The sequence below is a fragment of the Coturnix japonica genome, chromosome 3, assembly GCF_054131305.1.
Source record: "Coturnix japonica strain WE chromosome 3, WE-NBRP24, whole genome shotgun sequence".
In the NCBI taxonomy this organism is placed as follows: Eukaryota; Metazoa; Chordata; class Aves; order Galliformes; family Phasianidae; genus Coturnix; species Coturnix japonica.
In genome coordinates, this window is record NC_140665.1 from 67,784,462 (window position 1) to 67,812,152 (window position 27,691).

Consider the following 27,691-nt stretch of genomic DNA (forward strand, 5'->3'; position numbering starts at 1 on the left):
TAATGCCTTGATGGCGCTTCAGGGTGCAGACAGACTGCATCAGAGGCTTGTTGCAGATAAGATATTTTAATGGCTTCTTCTTTATTTAATTAATTGTATTTTTTCATCTTGTAAGCAAGGAACTATGCAAGAACCTACATTAAAGAACCTTTTGGCATGAGCATTTCATTAACGTAAATAGGCTGGTTAGTTGTTTCCCAAGAACACTTTAATGAGACTTCGATGTGAAACTCATTAGACCAAATTCATGAATTCATATGTCAAGGCATAGATTGCAGCATCACAGTTCTTGGCATCTATTAAGTCCATAACTCGTTTGCATTGACATGCATTGTTAATCAATATTTAAGACACTGCAGATGTCAGTAATGTTCATATTTAGTCCCGCAACCATGACAATATGAAAGTTGCTAGTAGAATTCCAGGCTAAATATTGTTATCTCAAGTCTTTCCATTACCTCTAGGCTACAAGTTAATGACTGTCTAACTTTGCTGCCCCAATCTATTTAAATAATAAGAGAAATAGGGGAACGCACGGATGTTATGCTGGTAGCATATTCCACTGCAGATTTATCAAATTCTTGTGGTTTAAAATTAAAATAACGTTGTATGAATTTGGGTTTCACTAGCAACTCCTCAGGCTGTTACAAAGGGAGGTGAGCGGGGGAGTAAATGTAGCATTTGAGAAAACTGATAACAACTCTAATTGAACTGCCTTGGCCAGGTTGTACCGAACAATTTAAGGAAAGCACAAAAATTGGTGAAGGCGTGCAGTATTCAGGCGGTAACCTATGACTACCCCTCCATAAATGCACCAAAAAACAGCCCTTGTGTGGTGTTTCCCATGTGTCTAAAGAGAATGCGTTAAACTTCCTGTTGTTAATAAATGAACAGAACCTATTTTACGTTTTTTTTTTTTTTCCTGGGGTTTTAAGTGTTGATGTCTCATGTTTTATAAAGACTTTGTAAAGTGTCTTAGAGTACCGTTGGGGTGTCTTTCAGCTTATGTCAAAAGTAATAAACATAATCCAAAGAAGGACGGAGTTGTTTTAACTATCCAGTTATCGAGTAATGCTAATCCATAGTTTAATTACAGGTTCATCAAAAATCATCCGACTCCGTGATGAAAGCAGTGAAACAAGTGAAATTCTGAAAGGGAAAAGTTCTGGTAATGGTACCTCAGTTCCAGTTAAAGGAATAAATAATTTAGGAAATACGTGCTTTTTTAATGCTGTCATGCAGGTAAGATGGAATGCTCATACAGTTTTCTCTTTATAGACTTCAGAAATGTTAATCTTTATAAACCGTGGGCTTTGTGAAGGTTACCACTCTCTGCTTTCAGGAGGTTCTTTTCAAATTCCTTTCCTTTTTTTCTCTCTAAGCAACATTTCCTTTTAACAAAAAAAGAAAAAAAAAAGAAAAATGTTCCTGATCAGTAACATTTTTGAAGTATTGAGAGAATTGAACATGTCGTGTGTTACACGTTGCATATGTGTGTGGGTTGTACTCCAGCATATGGTTTTATTTGTAGTTCAGCATTAGGCAGTCATGAGTAAGACACGGTATTTAACAGACTGGTGGGGTTGGAAAAATGGTACTTCGTGCATATTTTTATTGATCATATACATTTTTTCCTGACCAGAATGGACTATCTGAGTAAACTTATATTGATTTGGATGTATAAGGAATCCAACATCCTAAAAATAGCAGCAGCTTTACTAGCTTTTATATTGGAACATCTTAATGCCCGCTGGTTGGACAGAGATATATATGTGTGTATCTGCAGTCAGGAGTGAGCACATGAAATTAAATTGCTACAAAGGTGTCCTGAACTGGCACACTGCACTTAACATTTATGATGGTGGCTGTAAAAAGTAAATTTTTAAATATATAATTGCTACAGTTTATTCTCTGAGCAGATATAGGGCACTGAGGAAACCTAACAAAACAAAGATGCTCAACAGTAACAATGTTGTTAATAGAAAAATACTTGGGAGTTGTAGAAACAGAATTAGATCCAATTTAGAAACAGTCTGAGATTAATAATAGCTATTGTAAGAGCGATACCTGCTTTTTCTACTGATTTAATCCTCAGTTGCGCATTATTAAACATGTCTGGTTTTGTCTAACGGTGAGTTTAGAATGTATAACTAAAGAGAGCTGTGTAGTAAAAAGATTGGTGTGTTTGCTTGGATTTGTTTATTTTTTCTTTAAGAATTTGGCACAGACCCACATACTCAATGAACTGATGTACGAGATGAAGGAAAAAGGAACAAAGTTAAAAATCTGTCATACTTCAGACTCCCAGTTGGTAAGTATGCAGTGCGAAATACAGATTTGGGCAAATGTGGGAATCATAGAATCACCAAGGTTGGAAAAGACCTAAAAGATCATCCAGTCCAACTGTTCACATCCTACCAATAGCTCCCACTAAATCATGTCCCTCAACACAACATCCAATCGTTCCCTGAACACCCCCAGGGTTAGTGACTCCACCACCTCCCTGGGCAGTACATTCCAGTGCCTGACCACCCTTTCTGAGAAGTAATACTTCCTAATGTCCAGAAGAAGCTGGAGCAAGGAAATCACATCTCTGTTCAAGACAAGCTCTTACTCTCCTGTTTCTTTTTGTCTTAGAATTGTAGACGAGATCAGGTGTTGCCAAAGTGGTATGGCTGCCTTTTAGTAGTTCAGCCGGTTTATGATGTCTGTGAATCACAGAATCACAGAATTATCAAGGTTGGAAAAGACCTAGAAGATCATCTAGTCCAACCATTACCAATACTTCCCGGCTAAATCATATTCATCAGCACAGCATTCAAACATTTCTTGAACACTCCCATGGTTGGTGACCACCTCCCTGGGCAGTGCATTCCAATGCCTGACTACCCTTTCCGAGAAGTAATACTTCCTAATGTCCAGCCTGAATCTCCCCTGGCACAGCTTAAAACCATTCCCTCTAGTTCTGTCATCGATTACACGAGAGAAGAGGCCAACCCCCAGCTCACTACAACCTCCCTTCAGGTAGTTATAGAGGGCTATAAGGTCTCCCCTGAGCCTCCTCTTCTCCAGGCTGAATGAACTCAATTCTGTTACAAAACCAATTGTTCTGCCCTGAAAGAAGGGGAATAGTCACTTCTTTTCAAATTTTCTAACACTGAAGTAGCAAATAATGCTTGGCCCTAAGAAAGAGTAGCTTGTCTTTGTTTCCCATTTTGTTTCTTCAGTATGCTTCTATAATACAGAAAAGAGTATTTTTGGCTCTATAAAGTATTGATGAAATATTTTATTCCGGACTGTCTCAGCAATACGTTGATGAGGCTTGTGAAATGTACTGCGTGCTTCCCAGATGGAGAGTTAAACTGAGGGTAACAAAATTCTAGTTGAAGACTAAACATCTTGTGCTCAAGTTCATCGGAGGCATATAGGAAAGAAACTATTGTCATTGTGATCAACATCCTGTTGTACCTTGTCGTTTCTTGGAGATACTCATTTTCATAATATATTGTTGGTGGGTGGAGTAAGGATAATGCCCCTTTCCCTCCTGTAGTTGAAACAAGCAGTTTGCAGAGTTTTCGTATATATTTTTTTCTTTCTTTCTTTCTGCTGGTTGCTGGGAGCTTTCTGGTGGTGGTAAGGATTGAGAGGTGGGAATCTCTCTGCTGAAATTACAAACATTTCTGTATATCGTTCTCAGTTGCACTCATATCTTCTCCAGGCAAGAGCAGTGTGAAATTCATTGCACTGTTATCTGTGTTATTGCTAATGGCAGTTTTGAACAGCAGCATGTTTCACCAAGTTATTCCCCAGCCACAGCTGAAGTCTGGAGCTTGTTTGTTCCGGGAGGCTTAGAAAAGCAGTGGTATGTTGGTTTATGTGTGATGTGAACCTTGTGCAGCCATAAGGTTGAAAGATTTATTTTCTCTTTAATGACAATACTTAAAAAGTAAGTAAGCTCTTTGGAGCACAGAATATATTTTGTGGTCTGTGTGTGTCAGCAGAGGATCAGAGGACTCCAGTAGCCTAACTGATTGTAATGGTGAAACTCCCAGCTTTGTGCTTGGTAAAGGGCATTTCTCAAGTTTTGATAGTGCATGTGTAATGTGACGTGATTACTTTATGTTTGTGTGTATCCGTAGAGCTTATATTTTCTTCAGTTCTATGTTTAGAAGAGGCACCTTCTCTAGTTGTTTGTCTGGAAATTGTAATCTGTTTTAGTGAGGATCAGAAGACCAGTAGACACTGTGACCAAGGATGAACTTAGGGGCACATGAAGGAGAGCTGCTGACCTGCAGCTTTCAGAATACAAGTAGCCCCAAAGCAGTTCAGCAGCATCTTCTGCTCTAAGACATGGCTGCTGGTCAGTTCCCTGCAGCCCTGGGGCCCGCTGGGAGGTACGAGTCTTAACCAGGAGGAGATGATGCCATGTCCTGTAGGTTGCCCACAAAATGGCTGGTGTACACTGGTCTGCTGTCAGCCTCTGTTTGTGAACTGCAGTCTGAGCCTTCCTGATGCTCAGCTCCTGAGGGAGCAGGGTGGGTTTCTGTGGCCACTGGATGTGTGAAAATTTTGGTATGCAGTTCTCAGCTCAGTGCACGTGGGAAGAAGAGTAAAACAGATAAACCAAGGGGTATGTGATGGAAACTTCCACTTGGCACTTGTGTACTGAAAAACAGTTTGAATAAATAGGATTTCATTATGTTTGTTACTAATTAGTTTCAGAGAAAACATGGGAGACATCTCCCCTATGGATAGCTGTGATGACCCATAGCCTGGAAAAAAGAACTCACTGTTTAAAAACTCATTACTCTCTCCATAAGCACTCCTACATTTCACTTAATTCCGGGAATAATGGATATGCCTCTTTAAAAAAAAATGCTGGTTAATGGCCAGTTTATTCGCTGAGAATTTCTTGGTATTGTTACTGTTACAGTTTAGTTAATAACTTTGCTCTTTCACTGTTTAAGTCTTCAAAGAATCAAACTGTCTAAGACTAAAAGTTAATTTTTTCTTTGTGATAAACGTATTAACCCGAAATAAGACTTGTGTGTCACTCATTTTGAAATCTGATGCATATTTTACTTTTACTTTGAAGGATCCTTTGGTGGTAAACCTCTCCAGCCCAGGACCCTTGACTTCAGCGATGTTCTTGTTCCTTCACAGCATGAGAGAGGCTGGAAGAGGTCCTCTTTCTCCCAAAGTGCTGTTCAGCCAGCTTTGCCAGAAGTATGTATTGCCAGTATCTTGTCAATATCTGGTTTTTTTTTTCCCCTTAAATTTACTATGCTATGTTTCTAAGTGTACCATGTTGTGCTTTCTAGTATGTCCTTATTACCGAGTGGTCCAGAGAATATCATCTTTGTGTTTTAAAGTTCCAGGATTCCTTGTTGCACTCCAGGTTGTAAAGGCTTTTCATGAAATGTGTGCCTCAGCCCTTAACTGCTGACATGCAATGGGCTTTCATTGGGGCTTACAGAAGCAGAAGAGGGACTTGCTAAAACAAAACCTAATACCATTATCTTTCAGGTTTTGTTGAAGGCTGTATATTAGATTAAAGTTGTGCTAGTACTGTGAGATGTTCAGATGATTTGAAAAAAAAAAATTCAACTTTTAAATGGGAAACCTCTGCTATAATGTCTGTTCTTGGCATCATTTCCAAATTAAAAGGCTTCTAACAAGTAAAGATGTAAAGCAGTACTGAAATGGCTTATGACTCCAGGTTGCAAAGAGCTTAGAAGCCCTAAAAAAACCTCTGTTTCTTGTTATGGAAAATGCTTACAGTGGTGCTTTGTAGGTATCTTCAATTATGATGCAAACAGTCTCGCTTTGGAAAACATCTGTGGAGGACTTATTTAAAAGCTTTTGCAAATATTTTAATATTGACTTTACAAGCAAAATGAGCTGTAAAAACAGAGTAAATGGAGGATGTTATTGTTGAGTCTCACATTTAAAAAATGTAGAAGTTAATAATACATGTTGTTTGTTACAATATTGTTAAATAGAACAAGAAACACTCTGTGTGTGTTCTGCAGCAGGAGATTTAGGAGCATTCCAACTTATTGCTGCAGAATTCCAGGGTAACATAGCTGTGCAAACATGGGTTTAAAATATGCAATAAAGAAACCTCAGCTTTTAGGCTGGAGTGGAGACCATTTAATTCGGAAACAGAAATCCCATAATACTCTTCATTTATCCTCATTAATATCATACGTTTTTTGTTTTTTTTTTTTTTTTTTTTCTATTGTAATTGACTTATTTTTGGTTCTTCTGAGCTGTAAAAGGAAGTGTATGTAAAATGTCCTTATAGTGACTTTGAATCAAATAGTGGTGTTCTCTGCTTAGCATCATCTGCTTGAAAGAAAAATATACAAGGAAGTTAAGATATGTCCTTTGCTCTCTTGTTTCATGGATGACTCAAAAAAGTAATTATAAGTACAAAACTTGGTAAAGAAATGGAAGGGAAAATGTTAAATAAGAATAGCAGCTTTTTCTCTGTAAAGACTCAGAGTAGAAGAGAAAAGACAATATCAAACATGTTTTGAGGCCCAAGTCAGCAGATTCATTACAAAGTAATAACAGTGCAGTGCACTTCAGATGAGGTTGCACTTTTGAAATAACAGATGTTTTGTATTTGCCCTCTGCGTTTATATTTGTATAGTCATCAGGTGATGAAACAGTATTACATATTATAATATCTTTATTTTCTTTTATTTGATTATATTCTGATCTTTAAGATGAGTGTACACTAACTGTGTGGTAAAAGCTCAATGTTTTTTTATGTGAGCAGCAGACTTGCTGTTCAGATATCTGTGTGTCAGGTTCTGCCATCTCATATTTTTACCCCTACTTACTTTCGTTAGCATTGCAGAGCAAACTTCACTGAAATGAATCCTTTCCTGACTCATGTATCATGATGTAATGAAGGCCACATCCTGTTAGCACGAAGTTAAGTGTTCCGGGACTGTAAATGCCTGCGCAGTTAGGATAGAAGATTTTGATCTCTTGATTCTTTTGCTGTTGATGATGCACAAGAAAGAAGAAAGGGAGAAATGCAGCAAATTCAGCAGTCTGCACTGGTAGTAGTAGAAGAAGGGGGAGTCTTTGCAAAATGAATACATTTACTGTCTGTAACTAAAACAAGACACTTGCAGTGTTCTGTCATGCCATTTTTATGAAGTCTTTTTTCATTTTTTGGAGTTCAGTTTTCCACTCCTTAGCAAAGCTGAAGTGAAAGGGGTAGGACAGGAAAGTGGTGGGAGTCCCAGCTAGAAGGAAGTCTGCATTGCTGCAGCATTTTCCTCAAGGTGCTTTTTGAATCTTGCCAAGACATTGTGTTAACAAAGCAATCTTAAAGACCTGCATTAGCACAAACTCTTTTTACTTAACAAGCAACTGTGTGAGAAGCAGTGTTGTCCTCCTGTGTGGATTCTCTGCTGTTTAGAAAGATTCAGCTTGCTAAAAGGGACACATTATTTATAGTTTCCCTTATATTCCTAACTGGAATCTTACTTTCATAAACTTTAAAGAAATATTTGTAATTGTCATCAGTTTTGCTTCTATTTGTCTATTAGCCTCAAAAGTTATGAAGATCAGGTGAGAGGAGCATATGTGTCTGCTCCTGACTGGATCCTTGAAAATTTTCATTAGAAGTATTACTTCTGTTGTTATTTAAACATAACCCATTTGTTTTACAAAACTAAGGACACGGGGAATATAGCCTGATCTGGTGGTTGGCAACCCTGCACATAGCAAGGGGGCTGAAACTAGGTGATCGTTGTAGTCCTTTTCAACCCAGGCCATTCTATGATTCCTTTTGGTCTAGAATTTAAGTTGGACTCTAAATTTGATCTCCCCTCTGATCACTTACAGTTCTTGTATGTTAACTACTAGGTGAAATAATTTGAAGAGTTCAGTAACAAGTGAGATTTTTACCTGATTTTTCAACTGAGATTTTTAAACATTTTGTCAATTGTATTTCCAGCAACTTTACATTTTCAGTTAAAATGACCTTAGTATGTACATCTTTAACATAGGAGCAGGGGTTACATTTTGCATCTTAGAGCTATGAGCTTCCAGGAAGGTAAAAGCTCAAACAACATCTCTGCTAAAGAGATAAGAGGATGAAGGTGAAAAGAGAATAACTGCACTGAAAAAACATATTCATGTTTCAGAGAGAGATGTCAGAGAAAGATACGTCAGCTAATGCCAGGGGAGAAGGGCACAAGTGAAGGTCTTCTAATGCTGTTGTTTTATATATTGCACTTAGAAGATTTTTGAGTCCAATTGCAGCTTGGTTTCAGTTTAACTTCTTTCCCCATCAAATATCTCACTGGCACAGTCTCACTGCGCAGAATATGACTGCACCTTTCTTCAGTAAAGAGCTTATGAAATACATTAGAGAGAGTCTAAGATATGATACTAGGAGTTGGCGTCAGTGACCAAGGAATTGTCTTTCCAGCCCTGTATTTACCATGACATTAGTTTGGGAAGTTGCTTATAGTGTAGAAAATAGGGAGATACACTGAATGATTGTGCAGAGTTTAGACTATTAAGTAAGATAGTGATTTCCCAGTAGCATCTTTATCATGTGCTGCAGAAGACTGGTTCTTCAAAAATAATAAACACACTAATTTCTCTGGCTGTCTAAATACCTCAGGTAAATCACTACTGTGCTTGGAAGCTTGGAGAAGAAAAGTGTATTTTAAGCTTTTTTAAACATACCTATATTTATACATATTGAAAAAATTTGTTTGAGTTTGAGATTTTTTTTTCACATCCCTAGAAGAGTAATGACATATTTTCATGTTGGAACAGTTGACACGAGATAGAGACATGGAATCCTTAGAGTTGGAAGGGACTTCTGAAGGCCATCTAGTCCAACTCCCGTGCAATAAACAGGAACGTCACAGCTAGATCAGGTTGCTCAGGACCTGAGCCAGTCTCACACTGGAAGTCTCAAGGGATGTGTCATCAACCACATCTCTGGGCACCCTGTGCCAGTGCCTCACCACCCTCACTGTAAAAGACTTTTTCCATATATCTAATCTAAATCTACTATTTTCATGCTTGAAACCATTTCCCATTGTTCTATCATAACCTACCAAAGAATCTGTCCCCTTCTTTGCTGTAGCTCCTCTTTAGATACAGAAGAGAGGTAGAAGAGATATAGAAGCTGCATAGTTTTAACACCTGACACTTACCCTCTTTTGCAGTCCAATTCCTGATAAACTTCTGAATTTGATATCCAGAGTCACTTTTTTTTTGGAGGGAGGGAATGGCGTGGTGAGGGGAGGAAGGGGGGAGCTTGTCCTTGGAGGATTTCAAGAGTTTGTCTGCTTCAGATGTTCCAGAATGAGTTTGAATGCCAGCACTTGAGTTGGACATCCTTACTCAAATTGTTTGAGATGTGCTCAGCAGAAAAAGAGCAAAGAAGCAGGGAAGGAAGGAAGGAAGGAAGGAAGGAAGAGCATAAAGGAACAGGTGAAGGCACTTAGAAATGAGGCGAGGTATGGACAGGGAGCTTGTAAAGGAAGAGAGCAGATGCTGCCTTGTTCGTTTTACGGCTCTGTAATGACACTGAGTTCCCATAGCCTGTAAGTGGGAACATGCTGCAAATGGATGTATGTTTTCTGCTCAAAAAAAGAGAACTGGGGACATAGTCCTTTCAGCTGCAAGCTGTGTCTTGAAGAGTCTGGGGAGATCACAGAGTGGAGTTCATCATCTTGTGTATGAAAGGGTATTTATGGTGCATTTTTTTTAAGTAACAAAGGGAAAAAAATGATACTGAGTGTTAATTTTGTCGAGTGGTGGGGTAGCCAGGTTGAAGAAGAGGGGAAGGAGAAAAGAAATGGATGAGTCTTTCTATAGCAACTGTTTAGCGTCTGGTACTAATTCTTCCACTGTTAATTCTGTTAGTGTTGCAGCTGTCAGATGTTTTGCTAGGACAGATTGCGAACATAGCTACAGGGCCCTTCTGTTTGTTTTCCACTGTTCTGAATATTAGGATTGCAGACTTCTGACTTATCTGGAGACTTAGTGACTGATGCAACATTCGTGTATTAAGAGGACACAAATTTTATCTCCCTTGTTTTTTATCAGTAGGTGCTTTTGTTGGTGGGTGGAAGTGTAGATTTGTATAGCAAGTAAATCTTGCATTATATAAATTAATAATCCAAGAAGGAGTTACATAATCTTAGAAAAGCTGCTTCAAAGAAAATAGCTATTTGTGGTACTATGGTACTATCTTGCTGCATTAACACACAAAAATATTTTTTTAACAGAGATTTTATTGGTGGCAACTAAATCCACAGAGTTTTAGTTTTTAGTTACTTGTTTTTCCTAATGAGTATTAATCGCTCCTTCTCATGCACAGAGGATAGAACTCACGGTAGAGGTCTGTGTGGAGCTGACGGAGCTGAGATCATAGGCATTTAAGTCTATTGATTAGTTTTGGAGAGAAGCCTAAAAAAGGTTTGGAGCATTCCACATCTGTCACTTCTGAGCAGAAACACTCAGAAGAAACAGGTAATTTTGTACCAGATTTAAGAAGTGAAGAAAATGAGACTTATTAGATAGAAATCTCGTTGATGCTTTTCTTTTAGTACTGTTGTAGAGGAAACTCTCTCTTAAAAAAACATGTCCACCTTCCTCATTTTTCCCATCGGACTTTAGCCCTTCAGAGGTAGTAGCAACAGAACAGCAGGTCGGTGTTTACTTGACCAGTAGCAAAGAATGGCTTTGGGTCCCTGTTGTACCATTGTGTTGCCCGCTGATAGCGCTGCCTCAGGTTCTGGGTCTCTCTGACAGAGGAGTCTGCATTGCATCCTGCAGCAGAATTTGAGAGATTGTACATGTTCAGTACAGTTGGTTTTCACAGTTTTTGAACACATTAACAAAAGAGCATGGATGAGGTTTATGACTGTGGCATAGACTAATTGCATAAGTAAATCGTGTGCATTGGGAAGATTCATCTGCTTTTGCTCCTCAGTTTAGGGTTTGCTTCTTCCATTCAGGAGGAAGAGCTGTACAGCATTTTGAACAGCAGAAGTGTTTACATCATGTGAAGTCTTGATGAACTAAGTAAGCATTGTTTGTAGATATAGTAGAGAAAGAAAACGATAGTTTAGTTATGTCTGATACAGATGTATCTGCAGCTGGAACACCCAGGTTAACCAGAACAGAACGTTGTTAGGTAAGGCCCTTCCAGAGCTTTAGGGAGAGGTGACAAAAATGGCAGTGCTTCATGTGAAGAGGGACTTAATATCAGGAGATCAGACAGAAGAGGAAATTAAAAAATATTACCACAAGAGAATACAATAAATGACAGAAAATAAATTAGCTATACTTATTTAACTGCCCTCATAAGAGTTGGAGGAGCTGCATGAAACTGAAAGGCAACAGATTTAGAGCCAGAGGGGGAAATAAAGAAGTCTGTGGGTTTTTTTGTTCATTTGTTTTTTAAATTATTTTTTTATATTCTGTATAACTAACCTGTACAATTTGCTGTCATGGAACACTACTGAAAATATCAGTAATTAAAGGAAGAAAGAAGGGGATGTCCATACTGAGAGGACATTTCTGTAAGGTCTTACAATGTTACGCATAGATCTCATGCATACAGGCATTTACTTGGCTACCAGCTGGTAGACAAGAAATTTCTGCAGAAAAGGAAAATAAATTTCCATTACTTGGTGAAAGGACCTGTATTTTCTCTCTGATGGTCAAGTGGGAAATGGATCTGTTCTGGCATGTCAGCTATTAACTCCATTCAAAGATACCTCTAAAAAGTGCTTTTTGCTCATATATCAGAGTTCTTGGTAGATTGTGGTAAGGGAATGATACTGCATTTCCTTTGAGGGAAAGGTAAGGCAGAAAAAAATGAAGCAAGTCATGGAGTACAGCGGAATGGGAGCTAAATCCTGTCTGTTCATGCCGTCAAGATGAGGCAGGCATGTCTCTTCTATTTAAGTTACATGTGCCAAGCCTGTGTCTTTTTCCTGTGTAGCACCTCGTGGTAATAGAATGTCTGCAACTCTGTGTCATATCTGAGATAAGAATAATTTAATTTCCATTAGCAAATAGAAGATGGGAATTAAAAGTATAAATAATTAGAGGACTTTATTTTTCTTCGGCCATGTATATTATGGTGTAGTTTTTGTTATTAAAAATATTGTAAGAAGTTAGATTATGATGAAAAATATTTCGGTCAGTGATAGACTAGCAATTATAACTTGTCTCCAGATGAGTAGTGAGAGGATAGATAAGTAGCACGTATGTGGATGTCACAGTTGTCCTTCAGCACTTATGGCCATTAGCAGGAGTTCAACCTGTTCTGTCATTATACTGCTGACACTGTACAACAGGTTGTATCGCATTGGCACTGGCTTCCATATGTCAGCACATCTGTGAGCGGTCAACTCAACCAACCATCTTAAAGTCCCCCACTATTGCCAAGGATCTTGCTTGAAGCATATTTTCAAGGAGACGAGAACGCACATCTTTTAGTTGTCACATTTCTATGTATCAACATGGATTAATTCCTTTTTCCTCCCAAATACTAGTTGAGAAATGTAGGAATTTTCCAGTAAATGCATTATGTCATGTGAAATTCCCTCCATTACACCTCTTGTTGTTGTTTTGTTTTTATTTTGTGGCTTCCTCCCGAAAACAAATATACAACCCTGAAATGTTATTCCAGGATTCAACAGACGTGAATGACTGGTTAGATTTGTGTCAGTACTAACAATGACATCATTTTTCAGTCAAAATAAAGGGCTCATACCTTGCACAGCTTTTTCACAATCAGCTTCCCTGACATTTAAAATGGACACTTACATTTCCTGTCCCCGTTAAAATCCAGGCATGTAGATACATGTGAGGCTGAGGGAGGATTTAGTACAAGCACAGAGGAGTGTAAATAATCTTGCCCATTACAGATGCACCGTGTGCTAATAAAATGAAAGATTAACTAGTGCTGTTCCATTGAAAACAGCTATTGCTGGGTTCATTTTTCCCTTTCATTTACACTAATAAAACTGAATGGAATATACAGATAGACTATTTTGCCTTCAGATATCATTGATAAAAATTTTTTCATCAGAAGTGAGTATTATCTGGTGTTTATTAGCAGAAGGTTATACTGTAAACTATAAGCACTAATAAAAGGCATTTGTGTGGCTTTTTTTTTCTTTTTTCCTACTTTGCATTGAAAAATTAACTCAGTGATATGTTCCTACAACAATTAAAAGCACCAACAAAAGCCCTCCTGTAGGTGTGATGGAATTTTTCACTGCTTCTTTGTCAAGTCATGAAATATTTGTCTTCCTTTGCTATGTGTTGTAGTCCTGTGGCTAAAAAAATAAATCCTATTAGTACAAAGATCTGGTTTGTGTCAGTGCAAGAATTTAGTCTGTCACTATATACAGGAGCTATTAGTATGGCTATATTGGAGGGGCTATGCTGAATATGCCTTTTAATTATCACTGTGTCAGGAAAAGAAACATTTCTCATAAATAGAAGAAATAATAATGCTGTAGATAACCAGGCTTGTCAAACCTGAACTCATCTCTACATCTGGGTTTTTAAAAAGAAGATTCATTGATTCCTGGCTGTTTAATGAAAGAAGCAATGAGAAAACTGTCGTAGTCAATTGAAAAGTTAAAATGTGTGCATGTTCCTTTAAATACGTGTGCAAGTTAAAATCTCATTTAATTTTTGTAATGTAAATTGAGTGTTTTATTGAATCCAATATAAAGGTTTAGTGCTTTTTGGAATCTGTTTGGATTTAATAATTAAATTAACTGGAAATAAAACATTTGATGTGAATAGAAGCAAAAGGCTGGGTTTTAATAGAATTAATCCAAAGTTTCATTTCTTAGGAGGAGTACTTCAAGTTTGAATTTATTGATATATTTGAAAAAATTGGAGTTAAATGTTCAGGTTGACCTGCACATGCAAAAATATATAGCATTAAAAATAAAGCTGAGAAAGTATACCTGCTTTGCTACATCCAGGTTTTGTTGTAAACCCCTTCATAAAGCAGTGTCATTAAGTCATTTTAACTATGAGTATTATTGGCCTTGTATCAAAAAAGCAGACAGAAATGCAGATACGCTTTTTGTAAACATGAACGTGTTGTTTTGCATGTGCAAGGCCAGTTTTATTGCACTTAATTTTAGGCACTGACCTTAGATTCCTAAACACCTTAGCTCCTTCTCCAGTTACCTCCTACCGTGCTTACAGAGAGCGACTCAGGACTTGGACCCATCTATCATTGTACTGCATGGACGCTCAGTGTGTTGCATTTCTAACGTGACATCTTGCCTAGATTTAAGTTTCAGCATAGGCACATTAGGAGTCTGATGCAGCTTCTTATGGTAGCTTTTAATTTCTGATATTTCCACATTTCGAAGCCAACCTGAGTGTCTGTATTGTGTAAGTAGGAAAGAAGCCTCATCTGCAGGAATCCCAGAACAGCTAAAGAGCACGGCTGGGCAAGGAAGATTACTGTGTGCTGAGAAAATGCAGATAGATATTTACAGCTCAGTGCACCCGTTAGTCAGAGCCTGCAATCTGGGGCTGAACATGAAAACTGGCTCGAGATGTGTTTCATAAAATGGAATAACCGAGTAAGTGGTTGGTTTTTCTGTCCCCTCTGCCAGTTTGATCAAATTCCTGCTTGAGCTCTGCGCAGCCAGTTGTCTCCTGTGCTAGATTTTGGAAGATTTTTAGCACATGGCTCAGCTTATGCATCTTCTTACTGTACAGCAAGAGACGCAGCTGCCATTTGGTGGCATTACTGGAAATAAAACAGAAAAAAAAACCACCCTCATTTTCAAATCTCGTTTTAGATGAATCAGTCCAAGGCTTTAATTAAAAATCTGAGGAGTGAGTAGTTTGGAAAGACAGGCGTGGTTTGGCCAGTAAATTATTGTTCATGTAAATAACAGATTGTTTATAGGGAACATTTGCACAGTCTCTTTGAGGGATCCAAACTTCTGTGAGAAACTATTGTTGTCTCAGTACAGGTAACATCTAAAGTATCTATCCACATACTCCTAAGTGTATTTTATAATGTTTATGTAATAGACACCTGCGAATTATGATACTTAAGGTGTATTTAAATACTGTGAGCAGTAAAAAAGGGATCATCAGTTCTGAATACTGTTGATTTAGACTACTGAATGCCTGTGTCACAAACAGGCACAACATCAGCCCAGTGCAGCTGACTGGTGTAAGTGTTAGTAGAGTCAGAAACAGATGCCTTTTCTCTTTTGCTATATGAAAACTGTTGTAGATGCTGCTGGTGGTCTTTTTTTTACTGGAATTGCCTTTGCTGTGTACTGTTCAGTTTTCATGTGTCTGGCACAGTGAAGTGTAACAGTAAATAACGGGCAAGTGCCAGTGTTCCGTCTGTGTCCTTGGGCTGACTGGCGAGCTGGCTGGCCTCTGTCGGTGCTGATGCCAGGCACCATCAAGGAGGACAAGCTGCTCCAAGGGCAGGGGAGGCTGAGTGAACCAGGGCAGCACCAGATGTATGTTTTCTGGGGCGTGTAGATCCTTTCTGTCAAGACTTTTAGTTTCTAGAGATGAAACATACCGTAGTGCACTCACCTTTTTTTAAGATGATTTGTTTCTCTGTTTAACCTGAGTAGAAAGCTTGTATTATTTTAAAAGGTGGGCTTGTGATATGGACATGTCAGACAGTCAGTATCGTCAGTCCAAAAGGTAGTGATGTTACTATTTATGGAATAGCAGTATCTTCATCAATTGCAGCTCTAATGCATTTTAGCTAGCGGGGATCTCCAAAACAAAAAAATCTTCACTTTGCCTGATTACAGTGTAGGAAGGAGGACTGTAGTGCAGTTATACAAGAAGAGCTGCCATGCACCCCACAGACAAGACCACAGGACAGCTGGGGAGTTGGAGCCCTGCAGCCTTCTGCTGTGAGCCCCTGCAAATGCTCAGCCTGAGGGGCTGCTTGCTGCTGTGCTGGGCTCCAAGGAGCTGCCCTGCAGGAACCAATTCTGGTGGGCTCAGGGCTAGCACATGTGCCATCCATACTTACAGGTGCAGCATGGAAAGGGCTTTAAGGGGTTTTACCAAGGGTTGTGAAGTTCTATAGGAATGTATCCCATCTTCTAAACTTGATTAACGGCAAGATAAAGAGCTTTGTGTCATGATTTTTGTTTTAATGGTCGCTGTTCAGATTAATAAAGGAAACTGTGAGCAATGGGAAATACAGCAGTGTTAGTAAATGACAGTAACAATTTAGATTCTTCATGATCTTCCATGGTCTGTACATATAACTCCTTTGGTGTGCTCAGGAATTGCAGAAGAGCTAAACATTTGTGATGCTTTTGTATTCAATATGCAGTGGGAGCAAAATTCCTGGTACAGTTGGTTGTACTAATGGATGCTTAAGGAAGGTTCCTTAGTATTAGTGTAGGCTGGTGCAATTTGAACCTCTGTCATCTCAGGTGGTGTTTTGGTTTTTTTTTGCTCTCAAAACCAGTTGGGCATGCAGTTCCTTAAGCTGCTCTGGGGAACAGTTATCAGGTGTGTACCCTGGTTTATTACCTGCTTTGGTAGACATGATAATTTTTGGTACCTGGAAACTTTGAAGAGATTGTCCCATCATTTTCAGGCTTTTTCCATTTTATTTAGGTCTGAAGCTATGCTTTATTTGCTCCTAGTCATGTTGTACATTTTAATATGAGTTTCAGATATTAAGTATTGCAGTTTATTAGATTACAGAACAGAAGTTTGAATGTGGCTGTGGTACGATTACTATGACGTGGTTCATGATGTTAAAAGGTCCTTGTGAAAACTCAGGTGAAGCAAATATATGTAGGTGGTGCTCAGGGATATGATTTAGCAGAGGGTTGTTAGAGTTAGGGTACTATGGTTAGGCTGTGGTTGGACTTGATGATCTTCAAGGTCTTTTCCAACCTGGGTAATTCTATGATTTTATGATAAGAGAAACTTTTGCCTGATGATATAAAGAGCAGCAAACTCTTACGCAGGGACTGTTGAGTCATTTCAGTAAGCTACAGATTAATAGAGTGGCTGGCTGCAGAGCTATTTTGAAGAGATGGTTATAGATACTTTTGTTTAAGAAGTTAAGATTTATTCTTGTTTGGATTCTGACCTGTGCCTTTTGCTTGTCTGTGTGCAACCTTGTAACTTCCCTTAGATTTCAAGATAGTCTTTTTCCAATCTAGGTTATTGGGCTGCTTCTGTTTTACCGTACACAGACTTCATGCACATGTGCTGTGAGATGTGAGAAACATGAGATAGGTGGAGTGTCCCATTAGGTCCAGTAACGATTGCACCTGTATGTACCTCAGCATCCAACAAGAACCTAGCATAGATATTGTCTCTCAGTGTAACTGTAAATTCCTTACTGCTTCTTTTGCAGAGCTCCTCGATTTAAGGGATTCCAGCAGCAGGACAGCCAAGAGCTTCTGCACTATTTGCTGGATGCAATGAGGATTGAAGAAACAAAGGTAACAGCTTTGCGTGTGTTTTTAATGAAGTCAAGAAATACTTGACTGTACTGTATACTGATTGTCATTCTTCAGTATTCTTCATGTTTCCATTGTTCTTCATGTTTTAAAGATGTCCTTTATAGAGAAGGTAAGGCTATTTTTGTAACCTTGAGAGAAATAATGACTTCTTAGGAAGATGATATAATCGTGTTCATGTTGTTGTCTTAAAATTGCTGATTGGGATGAAAGTTTTGATGAGCAATAGAAAGATTATGGCAAGTAGATCACGATAACTTTGGGAGTGTGGATGGTTTGCATTTATTAAGAAAGAAAAGAACAAAGAAGCCCCTTCTGAGGAGTCAGGAAAAATGCCTGTCAGGAGAAAGCTTTGGGACAGAAATTAGCAGCTCCAAAGTGTCAGTCAGCCCATTCAGTTCATTGAAGCCTATTTCACTGGAAAAAAAAAAGAACAAAAATAAAGTCTTGCAAAGTTAATCTTTTATCTTAAGCAATAGTGAAGAACTACTTATTTTGTAAATAACACACTGTGTTCTATTAAAATCTACATCTGAGTGTTCTAAGTATATAACTTGTTCTATTAAATGAAAATGTTCCCCTTGTATCTTTTTTCATGTTTCTTTCCCTTCCTTCTTTCTTCCTCCTGCATTGTTGAATACAAGAAAGTGGTTTTTTGCTTGCTTGAGCTATTTTGACTGTATCTGATTTCATCTGCCTGACTTAGTCTTGGAACCTTCCTTTCAGATGATATTGTGGTAAATAACCTTTTCTGAGTCTAGTCAAAGGAAGGTCCTTAAACATTGTACTGACCAGCGTGCTTCTCTTCCGTCTCATTTGATAACACAGGGAATGTAATGATCCTAAGCTGAATTCTTCTGGAAACAAAATATAAAGCTGTAACAGAGCCCAGTTTGTGACACTAGAGTAACACTGAATGAACCCTGTCATCGGTGTACTTAATAATAAGCAGAGCTGAACTACAGGGAGAAAGAGCTGACCCTTGACATTGTCACAGCTAGAGGGTGGTGTGTCGGTATAGACACACCACAGAAGCAGGTGACTGCTGCTGCATTTCCTATTCAGTAAGAGCAGTGGCTGTGCTTTTACAGTACAAGAAACTCTTGTTGCTCTGCATTGATTTTCATGTAAGAAAAGAAGGAAATTATATTTGCTTCACAATCGTAGATTCACCCGAAGCAAAACCATTGCAGGCACTAAGCTGCTTCTGCAGTCACTGCTCTTTCCCCTGCCATCAGTCTCTTGGTCCATCAGTGAATGTGCCATCATTATAATAAGCCGTGTTTTCAGTTGTTTGTTGAGTCATCTGTTAGAGCTGAACAGCTATTGAAGCTACCAGAAAAGGGTAAGGGGACACGTTGCGAATTTAAATCACATTTTAGGCAGCAGAGTGTGTCTGCCACCCTCAGCACTGGGCACATAAGGGCTGGTCCCACCCTTCCTGCAATTACACCCCCTGTTTGCCTGTAATAGTGCATTACTGCAAACACTGACTCCATCACCTCGGGTTGCTCACCGCGGGTCATGACTAGTGAAAGCTCTGCCTTTTTTCCCCCCTTTTTTTCATCTCCTATTTGGAGTCTGTAGATTGTGTGATGGAGCGATCACGGCTCGTTCTGCTCTCTGCCAGGAGGGAGCGGCATTGTCAGCCCTGGGAACTTCACAGCTGCCAGCTGCCCGCTGCCCAGCCCCACACCCCCAGCCCGCTGCCGGGGAAGGCCCACAGCATGCAGCCTGCCACCAGAGCCAGAAGTGTGTCCAGCAACTGCCTGTTCTGGGCACTGCTTGTAACGCCGTCCTCCAACAGAGGCATGTGTAGGTGGCAGCCCCACTCCCAGCGCTGCAGGAGGTGCTCTGTGCTCCACCTGCCACAGGCCGGGCTGAGTGCTGCAGGCCAGCCGTGCCCCTGCTGGGCTCCTTGTGTATAGAACTGAGCATGGTGTGAGTTACAGCAACTTACGTAGCTCCCACAACTCACATTCCGCTTTCACCTTTTATCTGTGTTTTCCTGCCTCATGAAACAGCCTTCTCAGACCAGTGTTGAACTTTTTCCTGTCCCCATTACGGTGTACACAAGTGGGTTTTTAAGATAAAAGGCTGTCGATATGACGATAGAAATGACATCCTGACCGGCGTACCCAGCAGTGCAGGCTAGAGATTGTTTCACACCAGGGCCCGGAGTAGCTGAACCCTGCTGCTAATTGATTAATGTCTGCTGCCATTGTCGGCAGCACCCTGCCCATTCAAAGACTGTGTTTTTCTTTGACCTAAATAAATGGTTCAACGCGCTAATCCCAACAAAAGGGTCGCTTATGGCCCTAGACCCATTTATGGTGTTCAACTTTGTGAATTATCTATTGATTAGCCCTTTTAGTATATTGTTGGCTTTAAGATGAACAAAGCTGAGCTTGGGGCAGCGGGAGTTAATTCACAAGCCAGGTCACATACTCATAAGGTAGGAGTATGACTTAGCCTGATGGGTGCCTGAACTGGAAACCAGACCTCTGGGGCAGCCTGCCATCGTCACGCTGCAGTAATCGATGGCTTGAAAGTGCACTTTGCTGTCTGCAAACACAAGTTATTTGTTAGCTTTTTTTCTGCTGGTGCACAGGTTTTGTGTTACTCACGGAACGGTTGGTAACACCATTTGTTCCTAGAAGGGTGCTTTGCTCTAGTTGTGACTTCGATACCGTATTTCATTGTAAATGTCATTTGCACGCTGACATGGGCAGCTGTTAGCGGAGTTTCTGGATTGGAAAGCAAGTACATTTGCCAGGAGAAGAAAACAGGGGTCAGGCATGTTGCGGTGTTCTCTGGTGGTGGAACCAGTATAGTCCTCTCCTTCCCTCTTCACAGCTCATCATAGGATGGGTAGAGTGTTTTGTATCAGCAGGTGCCAGCAGCACACACATCCAAGTAATTCATTAAAATACTCCTTTGCCCAGATACAAATTGAGAAATAAGTATGAGGGAAGACTCCCCTATAGTAGGGAGAGTATAGTAGGCTGCAACTACTACTCACATGTAAGAGTATATTTCTTTCTGATTCTTCTTTAAAAAATGTAGCTTTGGGGGAATGTTTAAAAATAATGTTGTTGAAGTCTATATGGATTCATAGAATGTTTTGTGTATCTTTAAAGATTTTCTTACATATCTTTGAAATGAACAGTGTTAGAAAATAAAGTAGTAAAATGGCTGAATGGAGTCACAGAGTTCTGGCAATTGAAAGGCTCTTAGCTGCCCTTAGCTGCCTCCAGGTATTTTGTATCCCAGTCAATCAGTAATAAACCATTTCTCTGGTAGTATGGTGCTGATTTTTTTCCCTAAGTATGGAAGAAATGAAAAGCATTTGTTCACTGCAAGTCTTACTGTTTGTTGGTAGCCTCCACAGCTGCTCCTTTTTGTGGGGAGGAAATTTAGAAATGGTTACATGCTGAAGATAGTAAGCTTGGGTAGCTTTGGCAGTATTAATGAATGACAGTAGTATGTTACGCTTCTTTTAACCATATATTAATTGTGTTTAGAATGTCTGCATTGTAAGTACTTGCTAATTTTTAATTTTATTTTATTACTATCTTTTAAATTACAGCGTATACAGACTGGTATCTTAAAAGCATTTAATAATCCAACAACCAAGACAGCAGATGAAGAAACTAGAAAAAAAGTCAAAGGTATGAAGCACTTTATTGAATCACTTCTAAAATGTAGAAGTTTTAGAATACCATTTTCTTCAAATCTGACTCTAGCAAACAGCAGTCTTAAAGTACTGTAGTGTTAAAATGTTATGTATTATTCTGGTGCCACCTAGTGCATATTTAAAGTATAGAGAGCTTCTTATGTGCAAACTGTAGCCAGAGTAAGTTTCCACTGCATTAGTAATACCTTCTGTAATGATATGTAGAATCTGATTTTGGTTAGCCTGCAGTTTGTTTGTTACATAGCCACAGTTACTGTATCGCTCAGAGAGGCCACTTAACATAAGCCAAAGTTATTTCTCTCAGGTGGCTGATACTGTGAGCGCTCGAAATACGATTACAAAGCCAAAATGGGAAGCTGTTTCAAAAGAATGCTTATTTCTTTTAAACAACAAGTTTAAAATTATTTTTCTTCTGTGTATATTCAAAAAAGTATATACAATAATTTTTGCTTTAATTAAAATCTAAATAATGATGAAGCTCTTTTGAATGCTGGCCTTCCCAAATCTGCAATAGTTGAGACATAGAACTGATTTTTTTTCTTTATTTTCTGTTCTTTATTGGCTTTTTTTTTTAATTTTTATAGTTTTGAAGGCTGTTTAGAAAAACTGACAGCCTGTCTGCCTTTGTAGTGTCTAAATCAAAGCAATACATTACTGTATATATCCTATATATTAAAACTGAGATTATCTTTAAAGGCTTCCTCTTCACTGACACTGTATGATTAGTTTGTTATAGCAGGTGGGGAGAGCGAGTACAAGGGAAATGTATCACTGAATAATAGATGTTTTTAAATACAGTATATGATAGCTTAGTTTACTGTGTTGTGTTTAAAAACTTTTGAATATGTTTAATAATTGTGCTTTCAACATAAATCTTAGCATTTTGTTGTACTTATAGTGTGGCATTGGATCTGTTATTTTTCACATTTAAAAAAAGGCAATGTTTTTTCAGCATATGGAAGAGAGGGTGTGAAGATGAACTTCATAGATAGGATCTTTGTTGGTGAATTGACTAGCACTGTCATGTGTGAGGAATGTGAAAATGTAGGTATTTTGGAATTTGGTTTGATGTGGAATAGATCACATACTGGTTTGATTACATTGTCTTGGAAGTATAAAATTGTATCGCCAATTTTATACTTGCTTGTTTGTCTGTAAAAGCAAGACTATTGACAGTTTCTCATTTAAAATAACTTACTTACGCTTCCTTAAAGCATTGTCCTCTGCAAACCTGAGAAGAGTGATCATTTGAATTCAAAGTTGTTTCAAATACTGGGCTTCATTTTGCATCTAATTTAAGGCTGGAGGTTCCAAATTCTGTAATTATCTGTGTTACGCTGCAAATTTGATATTCCTGAAATGTTTACCTACCTGAAAATATTAAACCTCCTGCCTGATCTCCTGGGGTATACCTGAAAATTGGGAAGTACTTGCTTTGAATTAGTATGAGTGGGGAAATGCTCAAATTACTTTCTTTTCTTTAAGTTTTTCTTAGAATTAACATAATATCTCTAATGAACAGCATATTCCTTTCATAATTAATATTACTGACATTTCATCATAAATGCTTTCCATTATCCTTATAATTTTCTTTAACTTTGGAAAAGAAAAATCTTACTTGCATGACTTTTTAAAACTTAATATTACGTTTGTGTTTGGTTTGGTTTAAAGCATTATATTTAATATTATAGAGATTAAGTAAATCAATCAATCTGAATACTTGAGCACAGTTCTGCAGTGCCAGGTAAACTTCCCTGTGTGTGATGTGCAGATTAAACTTCAATGTGCTTCTAGTATCAATGAAGAACTTCAGCTGTGTATCAAATAGGCATCGTCTGTGTTTTGTGTGTACCTTTGATTTTTGTTGGGTTCTTATATTCTGCCTGCACAGGACTCAGGGCTTGGCCAGTGATAGCTGTATGAGGACAAGCTTAGCAGTCACTTTCCTTTGCTTGCATTGGCAAAGATCTTTCTGACTAGTGCTAGTTCTTTAAAAGTCAGTCTCTAGAGGAACCCCAGTTTGTATATTGCTCATCAGTCAGCAAGTCGACATAGTTAAAATAGTTCTAACCTCATTTATTGTTTTACTGGAACTTAAACCATGCTGAGTCCCTCACACGACAGATAAGAGTAAGCTTTTTGTTAAGAGGAGCCTCCGGTCCTTATGTCACAGGTGGAAGATAGGGTCATAAACATCAGAGAAGGGCAATAGTGACAGTAACTGGACGTATGACTATATTCAGTAATGATGTGTACAATGTGATGTTCTTTTTAAAGGCTTTGCTTTTCAGTCTTTCCTGAGGTAAGAGAAATTAGTTTTGGCAGGGATGTGAGAGCGGTGAGGAAGAGAGGTTAAGAAACAGGCTTGGGCTGGATGCTGTAGTCATAAAGTCATATTTCCAGTTTCAGCTTAGAATTTACATGGTTTATAGACGGAACAATAATACTGCAGAACAGACAGTGAGGTATTTTGTTGAAAATAAAAGCACTGCTTTTTCCCATTAATTGGCTTTATTTTCATAGTTCCTAGTGTATGTTGCAATATAAACATTTCTAATAAAACCTTTGGCTGCAACCAGTAAGCCTGACATCATCTTCCTGGTGAGTGCCAGGTTACATCTTGCCACCTAACTGCCATTAACCAGTTCTTGCTGCTGAGCAACATACAGGATCAGTGCCTGCACAGAAATATCCAGGTTCAGGAAGTGCTTTAAAGTTAGGTTTTCTTTAGAATTCTACTGGATTTGCTGTTTCTGCTGTCCAGAAATTTGCGTTCCATCTAGAAGACCCACATGAGTTGAGAATGCCTTGAGCTGAGAGAAGCTGAGACCACAGTGCTCCTAGGTGTGGCTTGTGCCTGGAGGAATGGCCTTGCCTTTGTGTCTGTGTGCTGGAATTCCATGCAGTGTTAGAACAAAAAAGAAAACTATCTTAAAATAATAAAAGATAGGAAAAGCTTGTGGGAAGTTCTTCATTGTAGTTTGATACATCTTGTAACCGATTAGCTTGTTGTGTAGTTTCTGATAATAGTTTGGTTTAAAAAGAGGTATGTGCTGAACCTATGCATTGCTCTTTGCACTCAGTGTACTCTTTCTCTTTTTCTTCAAGATTTCAACAGTGAAAGAACCTTTCATTGATCTTTCACTTCCTATAATAGAAGAGAGGGTAAGATACAGAATACATAATGACTGTTGTTTCCACTGGATTGCTTTATGAAGATGTTTCTGTATGTATATGTACAGTTTTCATTTCAAACCTAGAAATGCATGTCTATAAACACATGTATGTGTACTGTCTGCTCATTATGTGACCTTATATATGTATTTATACAGATAGAGAAAAAATTGTTTTTTTTATTAGACCCAACTTGGGATGACTTATAGTGTTACTTACAGTATATATAGATCTGAGATTCGTTTTTAGCATATAGATTGGTTATAAAATTCTTTAGACAGGTCCAAAAAGATAGATTCTAGCTTACTGGTTTGCAACTAGGGAGCTAATGCACAAGAGGTTGAATCAGGGTGAAAATGGATAAACTTCGAAAACATTTGTCCTGGTGTTCTGTCATAAATAGCTTACAGAATGTCCTTGTTAGCTGCAGAGGGGCCGGATTCATTTTAGAACATATACTTTGTTTTTTGTGGGACTTGGAAGTTTTATTTGGGAGTAGGAAGGTAGATTGAGAGTGGTTCTTTCCCTTCCCTCCGTATTTTTGCGTACATTAAAGGAAGAGTATTTAATGTAATATTTAGTCCTTCCTTAATAAAATGTGCTTGATTCCAAACACCAGTTTGGTTCATAGCAGTGTAGGTTACTGCTTTCAGATGTACAGAAAACAAACCCACCTACATTAATCTCTTCTGCGTGTTGTAAAGGAATGAAAAACAGGCATATATCCTTTCCTAAATTCCCATCTAATTCCTTAGGTTGCAAAACCTGTGCCTCTGGGAAGAACAAATAAAAGTAAAAGTGTGCATGAAGCTGATCTCAGACAGTATACCTGTTCTTCCATCTGTACACTGAATAATCAGCCCAAAATTGTCAAGAAACACACTTCAACAAAAGATAAGGTAAGAACTTAGATACTTTAACCAACCAGTCATTTTGAGTTTGTTCTGAAGTTTCTAGGGAAACAGGAGAAAGAATATTGACACCTGCAATTGTTTGTTTGTCTAAGTATATATATGTAGTTGACATAGATTCGTTTAAAAATATTTGGATATTAGAAATGTGAGAGATTATAGTCATTGGGAACCATTGGATTTTCAATTATGGGGTTGTGTTTGTAAGAAGAAAAGATCTGCTTGTTAATTTCAATTGGTGTTGGTTTAGATTTTCTATCCAGCCTTCCTTTTATCGTCCTCCTGATTTGTTTCTGGCAGCAACCCCATGAGTTGTGACATTAGCTAAGAGGGCAGGCAGGTCTGCACTAGAGCCATCTGAGGGATTAGCTGCCAACAGGCACAACAAAAATAGTACCAACACCAGAGATTGAGGGGGGCTGAGAGTGAGATTTCCATGGAGCACTTGGCTTTTTTCAGTAACCCAAGGGGTTAAGCCTCTCAGTACAGTCCTTCCTTATGGCAGTGAAAGGGTTCTGCAAATACACTAGCTGAACAAATCTGTTAGTTTTACAGGTTGAAATTAATCTGTAGTAAGTATTGTGCGCTGTCATTGTTAATTAAAGTGGGAAGTGCTCTCAGTGTTTATTAACATTCCTTTTTATTTATTTATTTATTTTTTAAATAAGCCTTATATTCTAAATAAGATTTTGGACAAATAGAATCAATGCTGGAGGAGATGTGGAGAATTCCAAAATAGAATGAATAATAATGTTAATGCTGTTGCATAAAAATGTGATTACAGGGTGGCTTTCAAAATTAAGATAACAAGATACAGTTTGGATTCAACAAACTAGGCTAGACAATAATATAAAGGAGGAAACAGCTCTGCTTTCAATAAGAACTGATAAAGTGATACGCGAGGTGGCTGTCTAACTAGTGATTCTGTGCTCCCCCATGCTTTTGGGCATGTAAAACAAGCAGTGCTGGATTCAATTAGTTTTTATTGATTTTCTGTGACTTTTGTTAATTGATCTGTAAATTTGATTGTGAAAATCCAAGCTTCCAGTGGGTGGTTGTGCAGGTAACAGAGTATTTGAGCACTTATTGTTATCTTTTCTTCCTGAAGTGAGGAGCTGCGCGATTTTCAGAGTTGTAAGAATTGTGTTATGTCCCAAACACTAGCAGTAATTTCTGACAAGTTTTTCTCCCTCTTCTCTATAAAGAAAGTAAAACACAGCTGAGACAAAAAGTAGTCCTAGCAGACAGTCGTGTTTGGGGGTTTTAATGACTTCTTCATTTGGATTTTACTCTTTTTTGCTAAACTTTGCTACTTGTTTTTAAGTTTAAGGACTTGAACTATGAAGTAGAGGGTTCAGTGTGACTTTAAGCCCTACTTGGGAAAATATTTAGAAATAATATTTGCCTTTTATGTTGACTTTATTTGGATTTAGTTTTAAGATTTAGGGATGAACTTAAATAACTGTTGAAGTTTCTGTGTGAATACATTTAAGGAATAGTCTTAAGATAAAGACCTTATAAGGCTTCAAGTTAGGCACTTAACTGTGGTGCCCAGTATGTTGGTACCTGTGACTCAGAGTGGGTTCTGAAACTTCAAGATTTACCTATATAGGCAACAAAGACAGTCCAGAAGTCCTCTCTACTAAATTGGAATATAGTTGGCAACAGTTTTAAACTGAAAGAGATTCAATGTAGATTGGATATAAGGAAGAAATTCTTCTCTCAGAAGGTGGAAGGTGCTGGCATGGGCTACCCAGAGAAGCCTTTGGTGCCCCATCCCTGGAGGCATTCAAGGCTGGGTGGGATGGGGCTCTGGGCAGCCTAATGGTGGTAGTGACCCTGCACACAGCAGGGGATTGAAAATGGATGATCTTTAAGATCCTTTCCAACCTGAACGGTTCTGTGATTCAGTGATTCTAAAGATAGTAGGAAACCCTAAAGTCATGTCTATAATTATAGCCTTACTGCTACTTAGGCCAATGCCAAGTGTGCAAAAGGTATTTCTGCCTACTTAGCGTCCCTCTTATGAAATGAAATCTACATTCTGTTGTTTGTTCTGTTGAGGCAATGGAAGGAAAAATGCTCATTTTTTTTAGGAAACAAGCCAAATGAAAGAAAGAACTGTGAATAACTTAAGATTATGGCTGCTTAAAGTACTTACAAATCTATACTGGTAATTTTTTTTTGACAGCAATATAAAAAAAGTCAATTTCAGACAATGTAAAATATACGAATAAAGAAAATGTATTTAATTCTAAGACAAGTGTCTACAAGGTGAAATGAATTCTCTTCTCTAGATGTTCATCAGCTAAGGCCTCTCATGGAAGGCCAGCTTAAACTTGAGAACCTTTTAGAAGCTTAAGTTAGATTAAAGGAATACCCCT

At 38.4% G+C, this 27,691-nt stretch overlaps 1 protein-coding gene across 7 annotated transcripts in view; it reads left to right on the forward strand.

The window, feature by feature from the left end:
• Window positions 1-27,691, forward strand: part of USP45 (ubiquitin specific peptidase 45) — a 52,164-nt gene that overhangs the window by 19,119 nt on the left and 5,354 nt on the right. For all 7 annotated transcript variants that reach the window (XM_015858820.3, XM_015858823.3, XM_015858819.3 and 4 more), the window contains exons 6-13: window positions 1,097-1,242; window positions 2,216-2,311; window positions 5,096-5,226; window positions 17,420-17,507; window positions 21,115-21,196; window positions 22,175-22,266; window positions 24,331-24,387; window positions 25,152-25,295. In XM_015858820.3, the coding sequence (XP_015714306.1) occupies window positions 1,097-1,242; window positions 2,216-2,311; window positions 5,096-5,226; window positions 17,420-17,507; window positions 21,115-21,196; window positions 22,175-22,266; window positions 24,331-24,387; window positions 25,152-25,295 (836 nt within the window). The remainder of the gene's footprint in view (window positions 1-1,096; window positions 1,243-2,215; window positions 2,312-5,095; window positions 5,227-17,419; window positions 17,508-21,114; window positions 21,197-22,174; window positions 22,267-24,330; window positions 24,388-25,151; window positions 25,296-27,691) is intronic.